Raw genomic sequence first — 23,036 nt, forward strand, 5'->3', positions numbered from 1 at the left:
AGCAGCTCTCCCCGGGGCAGGGGGAGGAGCCTTGTCGCTGCAAGCATGGTCGGGGGAAAGGAAGGTCTGATTCTCTCCATGGCACTGCCAGGGGGACGTCTGTCTCGCTCTCCCTCTCTGCCCAGGAAGGCGGGTTGGAGGAAGAGGGGTCCGGGCGGTCCCCGCCCCCAAGAGTCCCGAGAGCCCGTGGCCCCAGCCACTTCCCGTCACTCCTCTGTCCCGGGACTGGTGCCGGGCTCTGGGAGGGAGCAGGGGGCACCGCTCTCGGGGCTCTGGACCACGTGGCGGCCACCCAGTTAAAGCAGCGGGTTGGGGGATAGGGTCGGGGGGTGACAGCAGCAGGTCTGAGGCTCGGGAGAGGGAGCTGGCTAAAACCAGCTGCCCTCCATGCCCTCTGCCTGACAACCCCCCCACCCCGCCCCAGGGGTTTCCAGGACAGGGAGGCTTCCACACTGTCCGTGCCAGGCTTCTGAGAGAAGCGGGACCGATGGGCAGCATGACCAGCTGTTGCCTCCTCTGGGTTGGTTGGCACTAGGAGGCGGTGGGGCAGGCCTGGGTGCCAGTCTTTACTGCTGGGTGAGCGTTGGTTCAGCCAGGGTCAGGAAAGGAGACCACCCTGTGGAGGGGAGGTGGGCGGAAGCCCGCTGGCACTGAGGGCCCTGGGAGAGGCATGGAGGCGAGGGAGGAGGAGGCTGGCCTCGCTGGAGTTGGCAGGGCCCGCCCGGCAGCCGCGGGGCCGAGGCCGGAGGCCCCCAGCCGGGCCCAAACAGGCTTCGGCCCCATCCCGGTGCCGGGCCGGGCCCCGGATCGGCCGCTGGCCATTCAGCCCAACCCCTCTGCCCAGCCATGCCGCTCAGCCACTCTGCCCAGCCTACCCCGGCCGAGAGGCTCGAGAGGCTCCAGTTGGTTTCCAGGAGGCCCAGGGTTGCCTGGCCCCTCTGCTCAGGGGGCAAGGTGGGAGCCGTTTCTGCAGACACCGGGGCCCCGGCCGGGTGGGCAGCGCCCCGCTTGGGGCCCAGAAAACTCCAGCTCTAAGGGGACTTAGGGGGTGGAAGCAGGGCCCAGGGGGATATTATTGCTATTTCTCAGAGAGTTTCCGTTCGTCAGGTTGCGGGGGACGAGGTGGGGGCCGTGAGAAACGGCCGTCGGGGGTGTCCGGGGGCCCGGGGGAGGCCAGGGCCCGGGGCCTCAGCTCACCACGGCGGGTTTGAGCAGCACGGAGCCCGGCGGGATGACCACCCAGCCCGGGGGCAGCGCCTCGGGGCTGGACCCGGAACCCATCCCCGTGGAGAGGTCCAGGACGGTCCCGGGGAGCAGGGACAGCCCGTCGGGGCCGGGCCGGGGCCGACCTCCCCGCTCAGTCCTCTCGGCCGAGTCCCCGCGGCCCTCCGGCCCCGAAGTCTTGCCGCCCCCACGGCCCCTCTCGGCCTCGGGCCGGCCGGCGACGAGGGACACCATGGGCAGGCCCAGCCCGCCGGCCCCGAAGGGAGAGGGCAGCAGGGGGTTCTTGGCGAGGTTCAGGGGCCCCCGGTTCAGGGAGAGCACCGGGCTGGGCAGGCCGCTCAGCGCCGCGGCCGCTGCTGCCGCAGCCCCGGAGCCCACCCCGCCACAGGCCAGAGCGCTGAGGTCGAGGGGGGCGGGGGCCAGGGGTAAGGGCAGGGGAGCGCCCAGCCCGGGGAGCCCGGGCCCCCCGAAGAGGGCGGCCGGATTGGGGATGATGAGCTGGGCCCCGCTGACGTAGGGCGCGTCGCCGGGGGGCAGGGGGGGCTTGGGCGGAGGGCGCAGTTTAAGCAGCTCCTGCTGCTCGTGGGACACGAAGTGGCCGTGGGCCTTGATGTGCTTGCGCAGGGAGCTGGGGTCCGTGTAGCGCTTGTGGCAGCCGGGCATCTTGCAGTAGTAGGGCTTGTCCACGTAGTGGGTGCGGGTGTGCTTGAAGCGATCGCTCGAGTTGGAGTAGCGTTTGTTGCAGCCCTCGTAGGGGCAGATGTACGGCTTCTCACCTGTGGGCACCGGGGAGGGCGGGCGGGCTCGGGTTAGGGGCACCGGCTAGCTGCCAAAAGCCGGGGGGATGCTCCCGGGATCCGGGGGACGGGATTAGCGGCACCCCCTGGATCCCCTCTCCCCACCCATCGTACGCACGCACACAACACACACACATACACCTCCTCCCCCCTGGTCGGGGGGAGACTGGGAGGCTCTAAGGCCCAGGCTTGTCTGGAAATACCCTCCCCAACCCCCGCCCCCGGCCACCTCCCCGCCCCGGGGGGATGCCGACCTGTGTGAGAGCGGTTGTGGATTTTGAGGTTCTCGAGCCGAGAGAAGCTTTTGTTGCACGTGGGGCAGCGGTGCGGCTTCTCGTTGGTGTGCGTGCGGATGTGGATCAGCATCTTGTACCTGGGCCCCGGGCGAGAGCAGAGGGCCACGTCGCGGTTTCCGGCCGGCCTCGCCTGCCCTCCCCCCGCACCGCCGCCCTCCCCACCTCCTCCTGGGCCACCGGGGTCGGAGGGACGAGGGCGTGCCACCGGGCATCTCCTCGGCTCCCTGACCCGCCCGGACCCGGGGAGGCCCCGAGGCCCGCCCCACCTGGCGTTGAAGCCTCGTCCGTGGCGGGCACAGCCCTCCCAGTGGCAGCAGTAGCCGGCGTCCTTCTCGGGCTTGACGTGGAAGTCGTTCACGTGATCCACCAGGTCTTGCAGCAGGTCAAAGAGCTGGTTACACTGCGGAACAGCGGAGCCCACTCAGCCCAGCGGGTCCCCCGCCGGCCCAGCCCGGCCCGGCCCGGCCCGGCCCGCCGCCCGCCCGCCTCACCTTGGCCCAGCGGCAGACCAGCTGCTTCTGCAGAGACAGCTCCGGGGAGAGGCGCTTCTCCTTGGGCGGGGTGAGGAAGGAAGAGGAGGGCAGATGCAGGGCACCCCCGGGGTTGAGAGGCAAGAAGAACTGGAAGGAGCTGGGAACTCCGTCGATGTAGCGCAGAGCCTGGAAATCCTGGTGGCAGAGGCAGGGCGGGGTCGGCACCTCCGGACACCGGGCGAAGCCACCCGCTCCACCTGCTCTCCCTGCTCTTGACTGGGCCCAGCCCAAGCTCCCATGCCCCACCAAGTCCCTGGGGGCTGGCCCCTTTACCCCCAGAGACCCTCCTGCCTCTCCCCCCCCGCCACCCTGCCGGTTCCTCCACCGCCTGCCCGCCCGCACCCCTCCCCAGCCCGGGGCCCGGGCTCACGTGGGCAGCGGACAGCGGCAGGTCCCCGTTGCCCTGGCGCTCGGGGGACAGGGAGGTGCTACCCCCAGGCGAGTCCAGCCCTGATGGGGGTGACAGGCTCAGATCCACCAGCGGGGCGGCCGAGAAGCGCCCATCCCCCTTGTCGGGAAACTTTGGGTTCAGCAGGAAGCCTGGGGAGAGGGAAGGAAGGGAGGGAAGGGCGTGAGCAGGGGATGATAGTAATAACCATGGTATCTGTTAAGCGCCCGCTATGTGTCAAACACTGCTTCAAGCGCTGGGGTAGGTACGAACTAATCAGGTTGGACAAAATCCCCGTCCCACGTGGGGCTCAAAAGTCTTAATCCCATTTTACAGATAACTGAGGCCCAGAGAAGTTAAGTGACTCACCCGTGGTCACACAGCAGACAAGTGGCAGAGCCGGGATTAGGACCCAGGTCCTTCCGACTCTCAGGCCCGTGCTCTAACCACTAGACCATACAGCCCACCACCTTCTCTTTCCATGCTAAGGGCCACCCAGCCGCCTGGCCTCCGCCTGGCCTCCCCACAGCTCCGGCAGCCCCTCCCGTCCGCACCCACCCAACGGCCCCCGGCCCCTCGGCCACCTGGCGGGCCAGACACACCTGCCGGCGGGGGACTGGGCGAGGCCGGAGACGGGCCGTTGTCGACTAGGCTGAGGTCGCGGTGCAGGGCCCGATGCCGGGCGACCCCCAGGACCCGCTCACGCTTCTCCCGAGCTGCCCGCAGCTTGGTGATGCTCAGCTTCAGGTCCAGAGGCTCGTCCAGGGAGTGCATGGTGCCAGTGGTCGCGGGGCTGATGCGGGGCAGGCAGGGGAGCTCCCGGGCAGGACCTGCGGGCAGGAGAGGGGAAGCGTTGGGGCTTGACTCCCACCGGCAGTCCTAGGTCAAGAATTCCCGTGCTGTTGGCGCGGGCTGCTTTTTCCATTGCCGGTCTGAGTGTATCTGTGGTGACGTGCTGCCCATCAGGATGGGCCAAAGTGTCTTTTCTGGTCCTCTCCCTGGTCCAGGCACCCGTCCGCTCGTGCTTGACCTCAACCTCTCCACCCCTGAGTGTCCAGAACCCCCAGTTCCTCCAAGTGTCCCGGGGGGACCAAGGCCCGGGGCCAACCTGTCCAGAACCCAGCCCCGAAGCCCCCGGCCTCACAGAGGGAGGGCAAGGATGGACGACTCTGAGCCCCCTCGGCGGCCCACTGGTAAGCTGGGCCCTTGGCCCTCTTCTTTTTCTTTTAAAATGGTATTTGTTAAGCACTTACTATGTGCTGGGCACTGTAATAAGTACTGGGATAGATACAACGTAAACAGGTTGGATGCAGTCCCTATCCCACAAGGGGCTCACAGTCTTAACCCCCACTTTACAGGTGAGGGAACTGAGGCCCAGAGAAGTGAAGTGATTTGCCCAAGATCACACAGCAGGCAAATGGTGAAGCCAAGATTAGAACCCAGGACCTTCTGGCTCTTAGGCCCGGGGTCTAACCACTAGGCCTGGGTGGCCAGAAGAGGAGTCGCTGAGCGAGAGAATCGCTTTTTGGAGGCCACACCACACAGTCCAGCTCCTCCCCCCAGCTCCACCAAACCCCTCCACGCCCCTCCCTCACTTCTGCCAAGGTGGGCAAGTCAGGGCAGGGGATGCAGCTCTCTTTCGCTCTCTCGTCCTTTAACCCCAAGGCTGGCACTGCCCTGGGCATATGTATATATGTTTGTACATATTTATTACTCTAATTATTTATTTATTTATTTATTTATTTTACTTGTACATACCTATTCTGTTTATTTTATTTTGTTAATATGTTTGGTTTTGTTCTCTGTCTCCCCCTTCTAGACTGTGAGCCCACTGTTGGGTAGGGACTGTCTCTATATGTTGCCAACTTGGACTTCCCAAGCGCTTAGTACAGTGCTCTGCACACAGTAAGCGCTCAATAAATACAATTGATTGATTGATTGACTGATTGGGCAGCTCTGGTCAACCCAGCCTGGGGGGAGGCCCTGCAAGACCCCAAGAGTGTGGAGCCAAAGCAGATTCCCAATCCTGCCCTGGTAGAGTTGAACTCTCCATCCTTGGGACCTGGCACTAGCCGAGCAAAGGCCACCCCCCAGTCCCGCCAGTGGTTGAGTCTCGAGGGCCTCACTGCTGCTACTTATTTATTTATTTATTTTACTTGTACATATCTATTCTATTTATTTTATTTTGTTAGTATGTTTGGTTTTGTTCTCTGTCTCCCCCTTTTAGACTGTGAGCCCACTGTTGGGTAGGGACTGTCTCTATATGTTGCCAACTTGGACTTCCCAAGCGCTTAGTACAGTGCTCTGCACACAGTAAGCGCTCAATAAATACGATTGATGATGATGATGATGATGATGCTACCGCCCAGACGGCGGCCAGCTTGGCCCCGAGCCCCGGCATCCGGCAGGAGCTGCGGAAGATTCCCGCCCGGTGAGTGTCGGGATGGAAAGGAGCCCTGCCTCCTTGGCTCCCAGGCCTTTGGGCCTAAGTCCCTGGGGCGCCAGTCAGAACTGACCCTTCAGGAGTTCTCTGAAGCAGCATGGCTCAGTGGCAAGAGCACGGGCTTGGGAGTCAGAGGTCATGGGTTCAAATGCCGGCTCCACCAACTGTCAGCTGTGTGACCTTGGGCAAGTCACTTTTCTGTGTCTCAGTTACCTCATCTGTAAAGTGGGGATTAAGACTGTGAGTCCCATGCGGGACAACCTGATTACCTTGTATCCCCCGGCGCTTAGAACAGTGCTTTGCACATAGTAAGCACTTAACAAGTACCATTATTATTATTATTATCATTACAGGCTCCCTCCCGGCTCCCAGCCCCAGCCCTCACCCCGGAAAAGGTGCTTTGGTTCCATCCAGTCCCTCCCTGAAAGTTTGGGTCGTGGGCCCGCTGGGCTGGGCACAGCCTCTCTGTGCCACCCTAGCTCTGCCCAGGACCAATCAATCAATCAATCAATCGTATTTATTGAGCGCTTACTATGTGCAGAGCACTGTACTAAGCGCTTGGGAAGTACAAATTGGCAACATATCGAGACAGTCCCTACCCAACAGTGGGCTCACAGGCTAAAAGGGGGAGACAGAGAACAAAACCAAACATACTAACAAAATAAAATAAATAGAATAGATATGTACAAGTAAAATAAATAAATAAATAGAGTAATAAATATGTACAAACATATATACATATATACAGGACCACCCAGCCCCACCACCCCAAGGAGTCAGGACCAGGGTGGGATAGGCCAGACCAGGGAGGAGCGGGCATAGCCAGCCAGGACTGGGCAGAACCAGGCACGACCATCATCATCATCATCATCATCAATCGTATTTATTGAGCGCTTACTATGTGCAGAGCACTGTACTAAGCGCTTGGGAAGTACAAATTGGCAACATATCGAGACAGTCCCTACCCAACAGTGGGCTCACAGGCTAAAAGGGGGAGACAGAGAACAAAACCAAACATACTAACAAAATAAAATAAATAGGAATAGAATAGATATGTACAAGTAAAATAAATAAATAAATAGAGTAATAAATATGTACAAACATATATACATATATACAGGACCACCCAGCCCCACCACCCCAAGGAGTCAGGACCAGGGTGGGACAGGCCAGACCAGGGAGGAGCGGGCATAGCCAGCCAGGACTGGGCAGAACCAGGCACGACCAGACAGAACCAGCTAAAACCAGGCGCAGTTAGTTGTATTTTTGGAGCACGTACTGGGTGCACAGCACTGTACTAAGCGCTGGAGGGAGTACAATGTAACCATATAACAGACACATTCTCTGCCCATAACAAGCTTAGAGTCTAGAGGGGGACCCAGTCAGGGCACAGGCTGGACCAGGCAGAGCCCAGGATGGTCCACAGCGGAGCCCGGGGCCCGGCCACTGCTCTCTCAAAGTCAGGCTTTTCGGGCAGATCCAGTCGCCCCTCGGGGCTCCAAGCAGCCACACGGCCACTGAGGGCGAATTCATTCATTCATTCAATCGTATTTATTGAGCGCTTACTGTGTGCAGAGCACTGGACTAAGCGCTTGGGAAGGACAAGTCGGCAACAGATAGAGACGGTCCCTACCCGACAGCGGGCTCACAGTCTAGAAGGGGGAGACAGACAACAAAACAAAACATCTTCACAAAATAAAATAAATAGAAGAAATATGTCCAAATAAAATAGAGTAATAAATACGTACCAACATATATACAGGTGCTGTGGGGAGGGGAAGGAGGTAAGGCGGGGCGGGGGGGGTGGAGGGGGGAGGAGGGGGAGAGGAAGGAGGGGGCTCAGTTGCTGCCAGCTCACCGACCCAGCGCCAAGCGGGCTCATCACAGCTGCCCAGAGCTGCCCCAATGCCAGGCCAATCAATCAATCAATCAATTGTGTTTATTGAGCGCTTACTGTGTGCAGAGCACTGTACTAAGCACTTGGGAAGTACAAGTTGGCAACATATAGAGACAGTCCCTACCCAGCAGTGGGCTCACAGTCTAGAAGGGGGAGACAGAGAACAAAACCAAATATACTAAGAAAATAAAATAAATAGAATAGATATGTACAAGTAAGATTAAATAGAGTAATAAATATGTACAAACATATATACAGGTGCAGTGGGGAAGGGAAGGAGGTAAGATGGGGGGATGGAGAGGGGGATGAGGGGGAGATGAAGGAATGGGCTCAGTGTGGGAAGGCCTCCTGGAGGAGGTGAGCTCTCAGTAGAGCCTTGAAGGGAGGAAGAGAGCTAGCCAGGGGCACCGAGACAAGACTCCCTGGGCCTGTCTGAGTGTCCTGCCACTGCTCTACTAAGCACTGTACTAAGCGCTTCAGAGAGGACAGTATAACAGAGTTGGTAGGCACTCTGTTATAATTGCTAGATAGGTAGATAATTGGTTGACTATAGGTAGATAATTGCTTTCCCCCACTTCAAAGCCTTATTCATTCATTCATTCAGTTGTACCTATTCAGCACTACTGTGTGCAGAGCACTGTACTAAGTGCTTAGGAAAGTACAATATAGCAATAGTGACAATCCCTGTCCAGAAGGCACTTCTCCTCCAAGAAGCCTCCCCTGACTAAGCCTCCTCTCCTCTTCTCCCATTTCCTTTTGCGTCGCCCTGACTTGCTCCCTTTATTCATCCTTCCTCCCAGCCCCACAGCACGTCTGTATCTGCATATATCTGTAATTTATTTATTTATGTATATTATTGTCTGTCTCTCCCTCTTGATTGTGAGCTCATTGTGGGCGGCGAATGTTCTGTTTTTTGTTGTATTGTACTCTCCCAAGCGTTTAGTACAGTGGTTTGTTCTCTGTCTCCCCCTTCTAGACTGTGAGCCCGCTGTTGGGTAGGGACTGTCTCTATGTGTTGCCGACTTGTACTTCCCAAGCGCTTAGTACAGTGCTCTGCACACAGTAAGCGCTCAATAAATACGATTGATTGAGTGATTGGTTTGCACACCGTAAGTGCTCAATAAGACTGAATGAATGAAAAATGAACATGTTCCCTGCGCACGATTCATTCATTCAATCGTATTTATTGAGCGCTTACTGCGTGCAGAGCACTGTACTGAACGCTTGGGAAGTACAAGTTGGCAATATAGAGGACTCTTGTGGCTCCCGGCCCAGCCCCTGTATACCCCAGAGCCCGTCCCCGCCGCACCTTGGGCCCTGCCTGGCTATTCTCCCAGTGTGGTCAGAGGCCAGGGGAGAGGGAAGGGCCACCTAACTGAGTAGCGGGCAACAAGGTGAGGCCTAGCTCCCTGCCTGCCCTGCCCACTCACCTCTAGATTGTACGCTCATACGGGCAGGGAATGTGTCCGCTAATTCTGTTGGATTGTATTCTCCCAAGCGCTTAGTACAGTGTTCTGCACATAGTAAGCGCTCAATAAATACCATTAATTGATTGATTGATTGACTCGGGCACGTGGGACAACTTGATCACATTGTATCCCTCCCAGCGCTTAGAACAGTGCTTTGTACATAGTAAGCGCTTCATTATTATTATTATTTATCACTGGTCCCTCTGAGCTGTTAGGATTTGTATTTCCCGTTCGAACGGGAGGGGAGTGTAATAGATGGCCACCCCTTGGGCTGGGCCCGAGTGGCCTTGTTCCCGTTAGGATGTCCCTTCCCGGGTGGGATTTGGGTCGGGGAAACCTTCCTCCGCCCGGCGCTTCCACGGGCCCCCTTCGCCTCCCTCGGCCCGGGCCCGCCATTCATTCATTCATTCAATCGTACTTCCCTTCCCGGGCCCTTCCCCACAGCACCTGTATATATGTTTGTACATATTTATTACTCTATTTATCTTACTCGTACATATCTATTCTATTTATTTTATTTTGTTAATACGTTTGGTTTTGTTCTCTGTCTCCCCCTTCTAGACTGTGAGCCCACTGCTGGGTAGGGACCGTCTCTAGATGTTGCCACCTTGGACTTCCCAAGCGCTTAGGACAGTGCTCTGCACACAGTAAGCGCTCAATAAATACGATTGATTGATTGATTGAGTGTGCCAGACCCGGGGACGCTGCCAGGGGCCCTGCCTGGCTCAGCTGAGGGCTGGTGTCCACAATGCCCGCGGAGGCCTGGGTGGGGTTGCCCAGCACATGGCCCCGGCCCCCGTCGCCGCGGATGCCACTGCTGCAGGGGAGGAGCCACCTCTGCTGGGAAAGCGGTGACGTCTCTCTGCCCGGAGAAGCAATCCGCTCCCGCAGCCGTGGCCTGGGCACAGTTGCTTAGCAACAGGCCCAAGGGGCCGAACGGAGCCGCAGCCGATGCCAGGTGAGTGACGGGAGTCGGAAAAGCCATCTTAGCTCTCTGTGCGCCGGCCCCAGGACACCTGCCTCCCGCCTCACCCAGCAGCCATCTGCACAGACCCTCCAGGATGTGTGTTCAGACATTGTGTTTACATCAATCAATCAATCAATCGTATTTATTGAGCGCTTACTGTGTGCAGAGCACTGTACTAAGTGCTTGGGAAGTACAAGTTGGCAACATAGACAGTCCCTACCCAACAGTGGGCTCACAGTCTAGTGCTAAGCGCTTAATAATGGCATTTATTAAGCACTTACTGTGTGCAAAGCACTGTTCTAAGCGCTGGGGAGGTTACAAGGTGGTCAGGTTGTCCCAAGGAGGGCACACAGTCTTCATCCCCATTTTACAGATGAGGGAACTGAGGCCCAGAGAAGTTAAGTGACTTCCCCAAAGTCACACAGCTGACAGTTGGTGGAGCTGGGATTTGAACCCATGACCTCCGACTCCAAAGCCCGGGCTCTTCCCACTGAGCCACGCTGCTTCCCAGTGCTCTGCGCGCAGTAAGCACTCAATAAATACGATTGAATGAACTGAATGAATGAACAGAGCTTGGCACATAGTAAGTGCTTAACAGGGGCCAAAATTATTACATTATTATTTTATTCATCTCTTCCCATTGTCACTGCCTCAGGGCCCATGGTATCAAGATTCATTCAATCGTATTTATTGAGCACATACTGTGCGCAAAGCGCTGTACTAAGCGGTTGGGAGAGTACAACAGAACAACAAACAGGCACATTCAGCCCACAACGAGCTGACAGTCTAGAGGAAAGCTTTGTGAGAGGCTGCCCAGGCAAAGGGACACCCAACCCTTCCCCTTTCCCCCGTTTCCCGGGGGCGTCCATACTATGCAGAGAGGCAGCATGGCCTAACGGAAAGAGCACAGAGCTGGGAGGCGCGAGACCTGGGTTCGAATCCCTGCTCCACCGCTTGCCTGCTGTGTTACCTTGGGCAAGCCACTTGTCCGGGTTTCAGTTTCCCATCTGTAAAAATGAGGAGGGACATCGGGTCTTCCTCCCCCTTGGGCTGTGAGACCCTTGTGAGACAGGGCTTATGTCCTACCTGGTTATCTTGTATAATAATGATCAATCAATCGTATTTATTGAGCGCTTACTGTGTGCAGAGCACTGTACTAAGCGCTTGGGAAGTACAAGTTGGTGACATCTATATGATGGCATTTATTAAGCGCTTACTATGTGCAAAGCACTGTTCTAAGCGCGGGTATCTTCCCCAACAGTCAGTTCAGTGCTTGGCACAAAATATCATCATCAATCGTATTTATTGAGCGCTTACTGTGTGCAGAGCACTGTACTAAGCGCTTGGGAAGTACACGTTGGCAACATATAGAGACAGTCCCTACCCAACAGTGGGCTCACAGTCTAAAAGACTAAATATTCACTTAACACATACCACAATTATTACTGGGTGGACACCCATCTAAACACCCGTTGGAAACCACCTGCTCCATGCCCTGGAATTTACGGGCTCCTGTCTGGGGTCATCATCATTATTATCATCATCATCATTATCATGTGTATATGTTTGTACATATTTATTTATTTTACTTGTACATATCTATTTATTTTATTTTGTTAGTATGGTTTTGTTCTCTGTCTCCCCCTTTTAGACTGTGAGCCCACTGTTGGGTAGGGACTGTCTCTACATGTTGTCAATTTGTACTTCCCAAGCGCTTAGTACAGTGCTCTGCACACAGTAAGCGCTCAATAAATACGATTGATGTTGATGATGATGATCATTATCTTTCATTTGGCATTTGTAAAGTGCTTACTGTGTGTCAAGCACCATTGCAAATGCTGGGATAGATACAAGTTAATCTGGTTGGACAGAGTTCCTGCCCACTTGGGGCTCACAGTCTAAGTAGGAGGGGGAAACAGGTATTTCACCCCCATTTTACAGATGAGGAAACCAAGGCACAGAGAAGTTCAGTGCAGACCCTGTGAAGTAGAAGCAGCGTGGCTCAGTGGAAAGAGCACGGGCTTTGGAGTCAGAAGTCACGGGTTCAAATCCCGGCTCCGCCAGTTGTCAGATGTGTGACTTTGGGCAAGTCATCTCTGTGCCTCAGTTCCCTCATCTGTAAAATGGGGATTAAGACTGTGAGCCCCCCCGTGGGGCAACCTGATCACCTTGTAACCTTCCCATAGTGCTTTGCACATAGTAAGTGCTTAATAAATGCCATTATTAGTAGTAGTAGTAGTAGAAGAGGGATCTCCCTGAAGTGAGTGGCCAAAGTGTAGTTTATAGAGACTGTATCTTTTCTTTCCACTGCACATTTCCAAAGCTCTTTGGACCTTACTTGTACATATCTATTCTATTTATTTTATTCTGTTAGTATGTTTGGTTTTGTTCTCTGTCTCCCCCTTTTAGACTGTGAGCCCGTTGTTGGGTAGGGACCGTATCTATATGTTGCCAGCTTGTACTTCCCAAGCGCTTAGTACAGTGCTCTGCACACAGTAAGCACTCAATAAATACGATTGATTGATTGCCCTCCTGTCTCTATATGTTGCCAACTTGTACTTCCCAAGCGCTTAGTACAGTGCTCTGCACACAGTAAGCGCTCAATAAATACGATTGATTGATTGATTGATTGCCCTCCTGTCAATCAGACAACGACGAGGGGCAGTCACAGAGGTCGGAACAGGGATATTAGCCTAGGAGAAATTGGCTCTCCACAAGGGGGGTGCCAGCCTGAGCCATGGGAGCCATGACAAATTCCTTTCCCCATCAGCGTGGTGCAGCCACTTCATTCATTCAGTCGTATTTGTTGAGCGCTTACTGTGTGCAGAGCACTGTACTAAGCGCTTGGGAAGTACAAGTTGGCAACATATACATACAAGTGGGCCAGAGCTCAGCTCCGGGAGCAAACCTCCAGCCACGCTCCCGGCAAGGTATCCAGAGTCCTGCCAGGGCTTCTGCGCATTGAGGAGCGTTAGCAACCGGATCGGTCCCGGATCGGTTCAGCGCTTAGAACAGTGCTCTGCACATAGTAAGCGCTTAATAAATGCCATTTTATATATATATATGAAGAGGGAGAGGGCAGGGCCAATGCTGGTGTGGGGAAAGGACAGGGCAAAGTGGCCTAGTGGAGAGAGCACAAGTCTGGGAGTCAGAAGGACCTGGGTTCCAAGCCCGACTCTGCCGATTGCTTGCTGTGTGACCTTGGGCAAGTCACTTTACTGTCAAGTCAAGCTACTTCGAGTCAAGTCACTGAGCAGTGTGGCTCAATGGAAAGAGAGGGGGATAAAGGATGTTTCCTTCTCTTCTCGGTAAGTTGCCAGGAGGGGAGGAAGGGGACACCCTGGGATGTCCGTCTTGGCAGCCCATAAAAACTGCCTGGGTATCGTCATCGTTGTTATTGCTAACGGGTATTAAGGGCTTACCGTGTGCAGGGTTCTGCACTGAGGGCTTGGGTAATTTCCCTAAAATGAGTTAAGACGCAGTCCTTGCCCCACAAGAGTTGAGAGTTTAATGCGGGGTGGGTAGCTTGAGCCATAGCACTAGAAGAATGTAATCCAATCAACAAGATTAAGACTGCGAGCCCTGTTGAGAAGCAGTGTGGCTCAGTGGAAAGAGCCCGGGCTTGAAAGTCAGAGGTCGTGGGTTCTAATCCCAGCTCCGCCACTTGTCGGCTGTGTGACTTTGGGCAAGTCACTTCACTTCTCTGGGCCTCAGTTCCCTCATCTGTAAAATGGAGATTAAGACTGTGAGCCTCACGTGGGACAACCTTGATTACCTTGTTTCCCCCCCAGTGCTTAGAACAGTGCTTGGCACATAGTAAGCGCTTAACAAATACCAACATTTATTTATGTATTCTCTTTGCCTTGGTTTCCTCAACTGTAAAATGGGGATAACTGTTCTCCCTCCTACTTGGACTGTGAGCCCCATGCTGGACATGGACTGTGTCCGACCTAATTAGCTTAGAACAGTGTTTGACATATTGTAAGCGCTTAACAAATGCCATTCTAAAATCTACACTTTTCTCTCCATCCAAACTGCCACTATGCTGATCTTAGCACTTATATCCTGCCTTGATTACTGTATCCATCTCTTTACTTCTCTCTTCCCCCTTCAAAACCCTACTGAGAGCTCACCTCCTCCAGGAGGCCTTCCTAGACGGAGCCCCCACTTTCCTTTGCTCCTCCTCTCCTCCACATCGCCCCACCCCCTCCCTCTGCCCTACCCCCTTCCCCACCCCAAAGCACTTGTGTACATTTGTACATATTTATTATCCTATTTATTTTATTAATACTATCTATAGATCTATAATTCTCTTTATCTATTTTGATGCTGTTGATGCCTGTCTACTTGTTTTGTTTTGTTGTCTATCTCCCCCTTCTAAACTGTGAGCCCGTTGTTGGGTAGGGATTGTCTCTGTTGCCAAAGTGTACTTTCCAAGCGCTTAGTACAGTAGTGCTCTGCACACAGTAAGCGCTCAATAAATACGATTGAATGAATGAATGAATGAATTTTAAAAAAGAAAAAAGTGGAATCACACTCTCGGCGGGAATCGGCCACATTCATTCATTCAGTCGTATTTATTGAGCGCTTACTGTGTGCAGTGCGCTGTACTAAGCGCTTGGGAAGTACAAGTTGGAAACATATCATTCAATCGTATTTATTGAGCGCTTACTGTGTGCAGAGCGCTGTACGAAGCGCTTGGGAAGTACAAGTTGGCAACATATAGAGATGGTCCCTACCCAACAGCGGGCTCGCAGTCTAGAAGAGGGCAACAGAAAACCAAACACATATTAACAAAATAAAATAAACAGAATAGTAAATACGTACAAGTAAAAGAAATAGAGTAATCAATCTGTACAAACATATATGCAGGTGCTGTGGGGAGGGGAAGGAGGTAAGGCAGGGGGGATGGGGAAGGGGAGGAGGGGGAGAGGAAGGAGGGGGCTCAGTCTGGGAAGGCCTCCTGGAGGAGGTGAGCTCTCAGTAGGGCTTTGAAGGGAGGAAGAGAGCTAGCTTGGTGGGTGTGCGGAGGGAGGGCATTCCAGGCCAGGGGGAGGACGTGGGCCGGGGGTCAACGGATGACAGGTCACTGACAGGAAGGGGCAGCAAGGCACCCCACCCCCCCACCCCTTGGCCCTGCCCCACGCTGACCACTAGCAGAAACAATATCGCTCCTACTGTTGGGTAGCGACCGTCTCTATCTGTTGCCAACTTGTACTTCCCAAGCGCTTAGTCCAGTGCTCTGCACACAGTAAGCGCTCAATAAATACGATTGATTGATTGATTGATTGATTTCTCTCTGTCCTTTCTTTTCCCTGGAAGAGCAAGGCAGGGAGGTGGGAGGGCACGGGTTCCTTGCCCATTACCACCAGGGGGCGCCCGATGCTCGCTGCACTGCTCCATCCGCTGAGAACCATTCATTCATACATACATACATTCATTCATTCATTCAATCGTATTTATTGAGCGCTTACTGTGTGCAGAGCACTGGACTAAGCGCTTGGGAAGTACAAGCTGGCAACGTATAGAGACGGTCCCTACCCAACAGCGGGCTCACAGTCTAGAAGACTGAACCAGCCTGGCTCAGTGGCAACAGCCCGGGCTTGGGACTCAGAGGCCCTGGGTTCGAATCCCACCTGTCAGCTGGGTGACCTTGGGCAAGCCGCTTAACTTCTCTGTGCCTCGGCTACCTCATCTGTAAAATGGGGATGAAGACTGTGAGCCCCACGTGGGACAACCTGATTACCATGTATCGACCAGCGTGGCTCAGTGGAAAAGAGCCCGGGCTTTGAAGTCAGAGGGCGTGGGTTCAAACCCCGGCTCCACCAATTGTCAGCTGTGTGACTTTGGGCAAGCCGCTTAACTTCTCTGTGCCTCGGTTACCTCATCTGTAAAATGGGGATGAAGATTTTGAGCCCCACGTGGGACAACCTGATTACCATGTATCTACCAGCGTGGCTCAGTAGAAAAGAGCCCGGGCTTTGGAGTCAGAGGTCGTGGGTTCGAACCCCGGCTCTGCCAATTGTCAGCTGTGTGACTTTAGACAAGTCACTTCACTTCTCAGCTACCTCATCTGTAAAATGGGGATTAAGACTGTGAGCCCCCCGTGGGACAACCTGATCACCTTGTAACCTCCCCAGCACTTAGAACAGTGCTTTGCACATAGTAATAATAATAATAATGATAGCATTTGTTAAGCGCTTACTATGTGCATTCATTCATTCAATCATATTTATTCATTCATTCAATCGTATTTATTGAGCGCTTACTGTGTGCAGAGCACTGTACTAAGTGCTTGGGAAGTACAAGTTGGGAACATATGGAGACGGTCCCTACCCAACAGCAGGCTTACAGTCTAGAAGGGGGAGACAGAGAACAAAACATATTAACAAAATAAAATAAATAGAATAGTAAATATGTACAAGTAAAATAGAGTAATAAATAATAATAATAATAATAATAATGGTATTTGTTAAGCGCTTACTATGTGCAAAGCACTGTTCTAAGTGCTGGGGAGGTTACAAGGTGATCAGGTTGTCCCACAGGGGGCTCACAGTTTTAATCCCCATTTTACAGATGAGGTAACTAAGGCACAGAGAAGTTGTGACTTAATAATAATAATAATAATAATAATAATGATGGCATTTGTTAAGCCCTCACTATGTGCAACGCACTGTTCTAAGCGCTGGGGGGGCTATAAGGTGATCAGTTTGTCCCACGTGGGGCTCACAGTCTTAATCCCCATTTTACAGATGAGGTAACCGAGGCTCAGAGATCTGTTCAGAAAGCTTCGTCCCTCAGACCCCGCCGCAGTAATAATAATAATAATGGTATTTGTTAAGCGCTTACTATGTGCCAAGCACTGTTCTAAGCGCTGTAAGTGCTTAATAAATGCTATTATTATCATTATTATTATTACCCCAGTGCTTAGAACAGTGCTTGGTACAGAGTAAGTGCTTATTATTATTATTGTTATTATTCATTCAGCCGTATTTATTGAGCACTTACTGTGTGCAGAGCACTGGACTAAGCGCTTGAGAAGTACAAGTTGGTAACATATAGAGACAGTCCCTACCCAACAGCGGGCTCATGGTCTATCCGCTCACTGCCCAGGGGGTGAAGGTCCTGGAGGAGGAAGGGGAGAAGAAAGGGGAGGGGGCTGTCCCCTGAGGGCTCGGCAATGGTGTCCAGGCTTGTGCCCAGGCCTACCTAGACTGTAAGCTCAGTGTGGGCAGGGGCTGTGCCTGTTAGACGGCTACACTGAATCTCCCGGGCCTGGAATGCCCTCCCTCTGCCCATCCGCCAAGCTAGCTCTCTTCCTCCCTTCAAGGCCCTACTGAGAGCTCACCTCCTCCAGGAGGCCTTCCCACACTGAGCCCCTTCCTTCCTCTCCCCCTCGTCCCCCTCTCCATCCCCCCCATCTTACCTCCTTCCCTTCCCCACAGCACCTGTATAGATGCATATACGTTTGTACATATTTAGTACTCTTATTTATTTACTTGTACATATCTATTCTAAGGCCCTACTGAGAGCTCACCTCCTCCAGGAGGCCTTCCCACACTGAGCCCCTTCCTTCCTCTCCCCCTTGTCCCCCTCTCCATCCCCGTCATCTTTCCTCCTTCCCTTCCCCACAGCACCTGTATATATGTATATATGTTTGTACATATTTATTCTTCTATTTATTTTACTTGTACATATCTGTTCTATTTATTTTATTTTGTTAGTATGTTTGGTTTTGTTCTCTGTCTCCCCCTTTTAGACTGTGAGCCCACTGTTGGGTAGGGACTGTCTCTATATGTTGCCAACTTGTACTTCCCAAGTGCTTAGTACAGTGCTCTGCACACAGTAAGCACTCAATAAATCCGATCGATTGATTATTACAGTGCTCTGCACAAAGTAGGCGCTCAATAAATGATCGATTCATTGACTGACTGCAAAACCCTCGACACCCCTCCCCTTCCTTGCCATGGCCCCGCTCCCACAATAGCAGCGTGGGAGTTTAGGGTTGTACCTCAAGAGAGACCATCAGCACAGCCCTGCTGTTGGCAGCAGTGGCTCAGTGGAAAGAGCACAGGCTTTGGAGTCAGAGGTCATGGGTTCAAATCCCGGCTCCGCCAACTGTCAGCTGTGTGACTTTGGGCAAGTCGCTTCACTTCTCTGGGCCTCAGGTACCTCATCTGTAAAATGGGGATTAAGACTGTGAGCCCCCCGTGGGACAACCTGATCACCTTGTAACCTCCCCAGTGCTTAGAATAGTGCTTTGCACATACCATGGGTTCAAATCCCAGCTCCGCCAACTGTCAGCTGTGTGACTTTGGGCAAGTCACTTAACTTCTCTGTGCCTTAGTTACCTCATCTGTAAAATGGGGATGAAAACTGTGAGCCCCCCGTGGGACAACCTGATCACCTTGTAACCTCCCCAGTGCTTAGAATGGTGCTTTGCACATAGTAAGCGCTTAATACATGCCACTATTATTCTTCTAGACTGTGAGCCCACTGTTGGGTAGGAACCGTCTCTACATGTTGCCAACTTGTACTTCCCAAGCGCTTAGTACAGTGCTCTGCACACAGGAAGCGCTCAATAAATACGATTGATTAATTGATTCCCTTCTCCCTCCTCCTCCTGGCCTGAGGGGTCCCCCCATACTCCAGGGGCCCCTTTTAGACTATGAGCCCACTGTTGGGTAGGGACTGTCTCTATATGCTGTCAACTTGTACTTCCCAAGCGCTTAGTACAGTGCTCTGCACACAGTAAGTGCTCAATAAATACGATTGATTGATTGATTGATTGATTGATTTTATCTGAAGGCACAGCAGCGGTTCTTCCGCTCCCGGCCAGGCCAGCCTCTCCCCCAAGGCTGTCCATCCCCTCGCCCCCTCCTACCTCACCTCCCTTCTGTCCTTCTCCAGCCCAGCCCGCACCCTCCGCTCCTCCGCTGCTAACCTCCTCACCGTACCTCGTTCTCGCCTGTCCCGCCGTCGACCCCCGGTCCACGTCCTCCCCTGGGCCTGGAATGCCCTCCCTCTGCCCATCCGCCAAGCTAGCTCTCTTCCTCCCTTCAAGGCCCTACTGAGAGCTCACCTCCTCCAGGAGGCCTTCCCACACTGAGCCCCTTCCTTCCTCTCCCCCTCGTCCCCCTCTCCATCCCCCCATCTTACCTCCTTCCCTTCCCCACACCACCTGTATATATGTCTGTACATATTTATTACTCTATTTATTTATTTTACTTGTACATATCTATTCTATTTATTTTATTTTGTTAGTATGTTTGGTTTTGTTCTCTGTCTCCCCCTTTAAGACTGTGAGTCCACTGTTGGGTAGGGACTGTCTCTATATGTTGCCAACTTGTACTTCCCAAGCGCTTAGTACAGTGCTCTGCACACAGTAAGGGCTCAATAAATACGATTGATTGATTGATTGTGAGCACTGCAAATTCCTCCTTCCTTCAGCAGCCACTTCCTGTGGTCCCACACGCCTTCTGCCTGGCGGTTCAGGAAACTGAGGCACAGGGTGACAACACGGCTCGCCTCTCCCACTAGACCCCTGGATCGAGTGCCTAGGTCCAGCCCCTGCCAACAGCACTTCCCCCAGGCAGATGAAGAGTCCATCTGGCCGGAGCATCTGTTGGATCGACAGGAGTCCGTCCCCTTTTCCCCCCATACTCGGGTCGGTCTGGGGCAGATGGGTCGGGGCTCCCCAGAGGGCAGGAGAGGAGGAGGGGGGACCCAAAGCCGGGCAGCCCTGCCCTCCCCGCCCCCAGCCTCCTCTCTGTGCCACCTGCTTATTTTTAGCCAGTGGCTCTGACTGGGCGACGGCTCCCTGCAGCAGTGGAGCCGCCGACGACAGGGAGACGGGAAGGAGGAGGAAGGAAGTAAATATTTATGCTTATTAAGAATTCAGGAGCCACCAGGCCTGGGAAGGTCTGGTCCCCGCCCCTCGGGGGCCCAGAGTCGGAGATCCTCTCCCAGGCTTTGCAGATGGAGGCGGTGGGGAAACAGAGGCAGGGGAGGAGTGAGCAATCCTCGGCCCTTGCCCCATCCTGGTCTTCGGCCAGGGAGATGCTGCTGCTCAGGGCCCTCGGCGTGGGTGTGTGTGTATGGTGTGCGTGTGTGCTGGGGTGAGGGACGGTCCGAAATCACACAGCCAACCGGGGGGTTTCCCAGGAGCCTCTAGGACCGCCCCACCTGGAGGCACGAGGTGGGTGGACACTGGTCCCCTGCCCCCCGGCTGCCCCAGTGCCCACCTTCCCACGCAAGGCCAAGGCCTCCCTCGGTTTCCAGGCCCGGGGCTTCCTGTGCCAGGGTCCCCCTGGGGCTGGCAGGCCGGGATGGAGGGGGGCCAGGAGGGTGGGGGGTGCTTGGCTAGTTGGAGAGCGTTCTGACCGGCGGGACCCCCCGCTCCTGGGCCTCGGAAGATACTGCGACTGGGCCAAACTGGGGCTGCAGGGGTTGGGGGAGGAGGCGGCTGACCCTTCCAACTGGCACGGTGACCCCAGCCAGACCCCTGAGCCCTAGGAACCCACCCCCCTCTGCCTGCAGACGGTGCTTCCTGGCGCTCGGGAAAGCCGGGGGCTGGGGCCTGGGCCCGGACCCCCTTCCCCTCCCTCCCAATACTGCGGCCCGGCCCGCCGCCGTGACCTCAGGCTGCCCACTCTGGGGACCACGACCCTGCCCCAACTCCTGCCCCTTGCTCCGCCGGGCGGGGACACGGACACACACACTCCACCACCACCACCGCCCACTCCCTGCACTCCAAGACACAAAGTCACACACAGCAACCCTGTGCATGCCGACAGTCCTGCCCACGCCAATGCTGCACTCTGAGACACACACAATCACACACGGCAACATCAAGCTGTTAGTACGGTGCTCTGCACACAGTAAGCGCTCAATCAATACAATTGAAAGAATGAATTGAATGAACCACACACACACACACACACACACACACACACACACACACACACACAATGCTGAGCATGCCAAGACAGTTACACCCACACCAGTAATAATAAGAATGGTATTTGCTAAGCTCTTACTATGTGCCAAGCACTTTTCTAAGCGCTGGGGGAGATACAAGGTCATCAGGTTCCTTCCTCTCCCCTTCGTCCCCCTCTCCATCCCCCCCATCTTACCTCCTTCCCTTCCCCACAGCACCTGTATATATGTATATATGTTTGTACATATTTATTACTCTATTTTACTTGTACATATCTATTCTATTTATTTTATTTTGTTAGTATGTTTGGTTTTGTTCTCTGTCTCCCCCTTTTAGACTGTGAGCCCACTCTTGGGTAGGTACTGTCTCTATATGTTGCCAACTTGTACTTCCCAAGCGCTTAGTACAGTGCTCTGCACACAGTAAGCGCTCAATAAATACGATTGATTGATTGATTGATCAGGTTGTCCCACGTGGGCCTCACAGTCTTCATCCCCATTTGACAGATGAGGCAACTGAGGCGCAGAAAAGTTAAGTGACTTGCCCAAAGACACACAGCTGCCAAGTGACGGAGTAGGGAATAGAACCCACATCCAAGCCCATGCTCTTTCCACTGAGCCACACTGCTGCTCACATTTGAGACACATGGTCACACACAGAAAAACTACACACAGACGCAGGAATTTTGTGCAACATAATGATTGGGGTAGTCGTTAAGCGCTTACTATGTGCTGAGCACTGTTCTAAGCGCTGGGTGGATAAAAGCTAATCAGGGTGGACACAGTCCATGTCCCACATGGGGCTCACGGTCTCAATCCTCATTTTACAGATGAGGTGACTGAGGCCCAGAGAAGTTGAGTGACTTGCCCAAGGTCATGCAGCAGGTAAGTGGCAGAGGCAGGATTAGAACCCAGGTCCTCTGACTCCTGTGCTCTATCCATTAGGCCATGCAGCTTCCCATTATCCCCAAGACAATGCTCACACATTGAGACAGTCACACACAGCAGCAGTAGAGACACACGCAAGGAGATTCGAAATTTAGTAGGGGATTATATATGTATATATGTTTGTACATATTTATTACTCTATTTATTTATTTATGTATTTTATTTGTACATATCTATTCTATTTATTTTATTTTGTTAATATGTTTGGTTTTGTTCTCTGCCTCCCCCTTTTAGACTGTGAGCCCACTGGTGGGTAGGGACTGTCTCGATATGTTGCCAACTTGTACTTCCCAAGCGCTTAGTACAGTGCCCTGCACACAGTAAGCGCTCAATAAATACGATTGATTGATTGATTGATTTCAGAAGGGCTTTGAAGATGGGGAGAACCGTGGAGAAGCAACCTGGCCCACTGGCTAGAGCACGGGCTTAAGAGGCAGAAGAGCCTGGGTTCTAACCCCAGCTCTGCCACTTGTCAGCTGGGTGACCTTGAGCAAGTCATTTCGCCTCTCTGTGCCTCAGTTACCTCATCTGAAAAATGGGGATTGAGACTGAGAGTCCCATATGAGATATGGATTCTGTCCAACCTGATTAGCTTTCATCCATCCCAGTCCTTAGTACGTTGACTGGCACATAGTGAGTTCATTCCCCACAGCACCTGTATATATGTATATATGTTTGTACATATTTATTTGTACAATTATTATTATTATTTATTTGTACAATATTGTACATATTTATTACTCTATTTATTTATTTTACTTGTACATATCTATTCTATTTTATTTTGTTAGTATGTCTGGTTTTGTTCTCTGTCTCCCCCTTTTAGACTGTGAGCCCACTGTTGGGTAGGGACTGTCTCTATATGTTGCCAACTTGGACTTCCCAAGCGCTTAGTACAGTGCTCTGCACACAGTAAGCGCTCAATAAATACAATTGATTGATTGATTCATTCATTCATTCATTCAATCGTATTTATTGAGTGCTTACTGTGTGCAGAGCACTGTACTAAGCGCTTGGGAAGTGCAAGTTGGCAACAGAGACGGTCCCCACCCAACAGCGGGCTCACTGTTGGGTGCTCGATAAATGCCGTTGAAAAGGATACCTGCGGTCTGTGAGACATGGAGGAAAGGGAGTTC

General features: G+C 53.4%; 1 protein-coding gene across 2 annotated transcripts in view; it reads right to left on the reverse strand.

Annotated features, from left to right (window-relative positions):
- GLIS2 (GLIS family zinc finger 2) overlaps nt 1-23,036 on the reverse strand; it is a 54,587-nt gene continuing 31,551 nt past the window's right edge. Inside the window, exons 1-7 of one of the 2 annotated variants that reach the window (XM_038763603.1) lie at nt 18,026-18,045; nt 3,841-4,068; nt 3,221-3,390; nt 2,809-2,985; nt 2,584-2,717; nt 2,276-2,394; nt 1-2,000 (exon numbers count right to left, since the gene is read on the reverse strand). In XM_038763603.1, the coding sequence (XP_038619531.1) occupies nt 1,189-2,000; nt 2,276-2,394; nt 2,584-2,717; nt 2,809-2,985; nt 3,221-3,390; nt 3,841-4,012 (1,584 nt within the window). In that variant the 5' untranslated portion in view covers nt 4,013-4,068; nt 18,026-18,045 and the 3' untranslated portion in view covers nt 1-1,188. Of the gene's footprint in view, nt 2,001-2,275; nt 2,395-2,583; nt 2,718-2,808; nt 2,986-3,220; nt 3,391-3,840; nt 4,069-18,025; nt 18,046-23,036 lie in introns of those variants that run through there. The other variant, XM_038763602.1, reaches the window with a different exon arrangement.

The sequence above is a fragment of the Tachyglossus aculeatus genome, chromosome 21 (assembly GCF_015852505.1).
Source record: "Tachyglossus aculeatus isolate mTacAcu1 chromosome 21, mTacAcu1.pri, whole genome shotgun sequence".
In the NCBI taxonomy this organism is placed as follows: domain Eukaryota; kingdom Metazoa; phylum Chordata; class Mammalia; order Monotremata; family Tachyglossidae; genus Tachyglossus; species Tachyglossus aculeatus.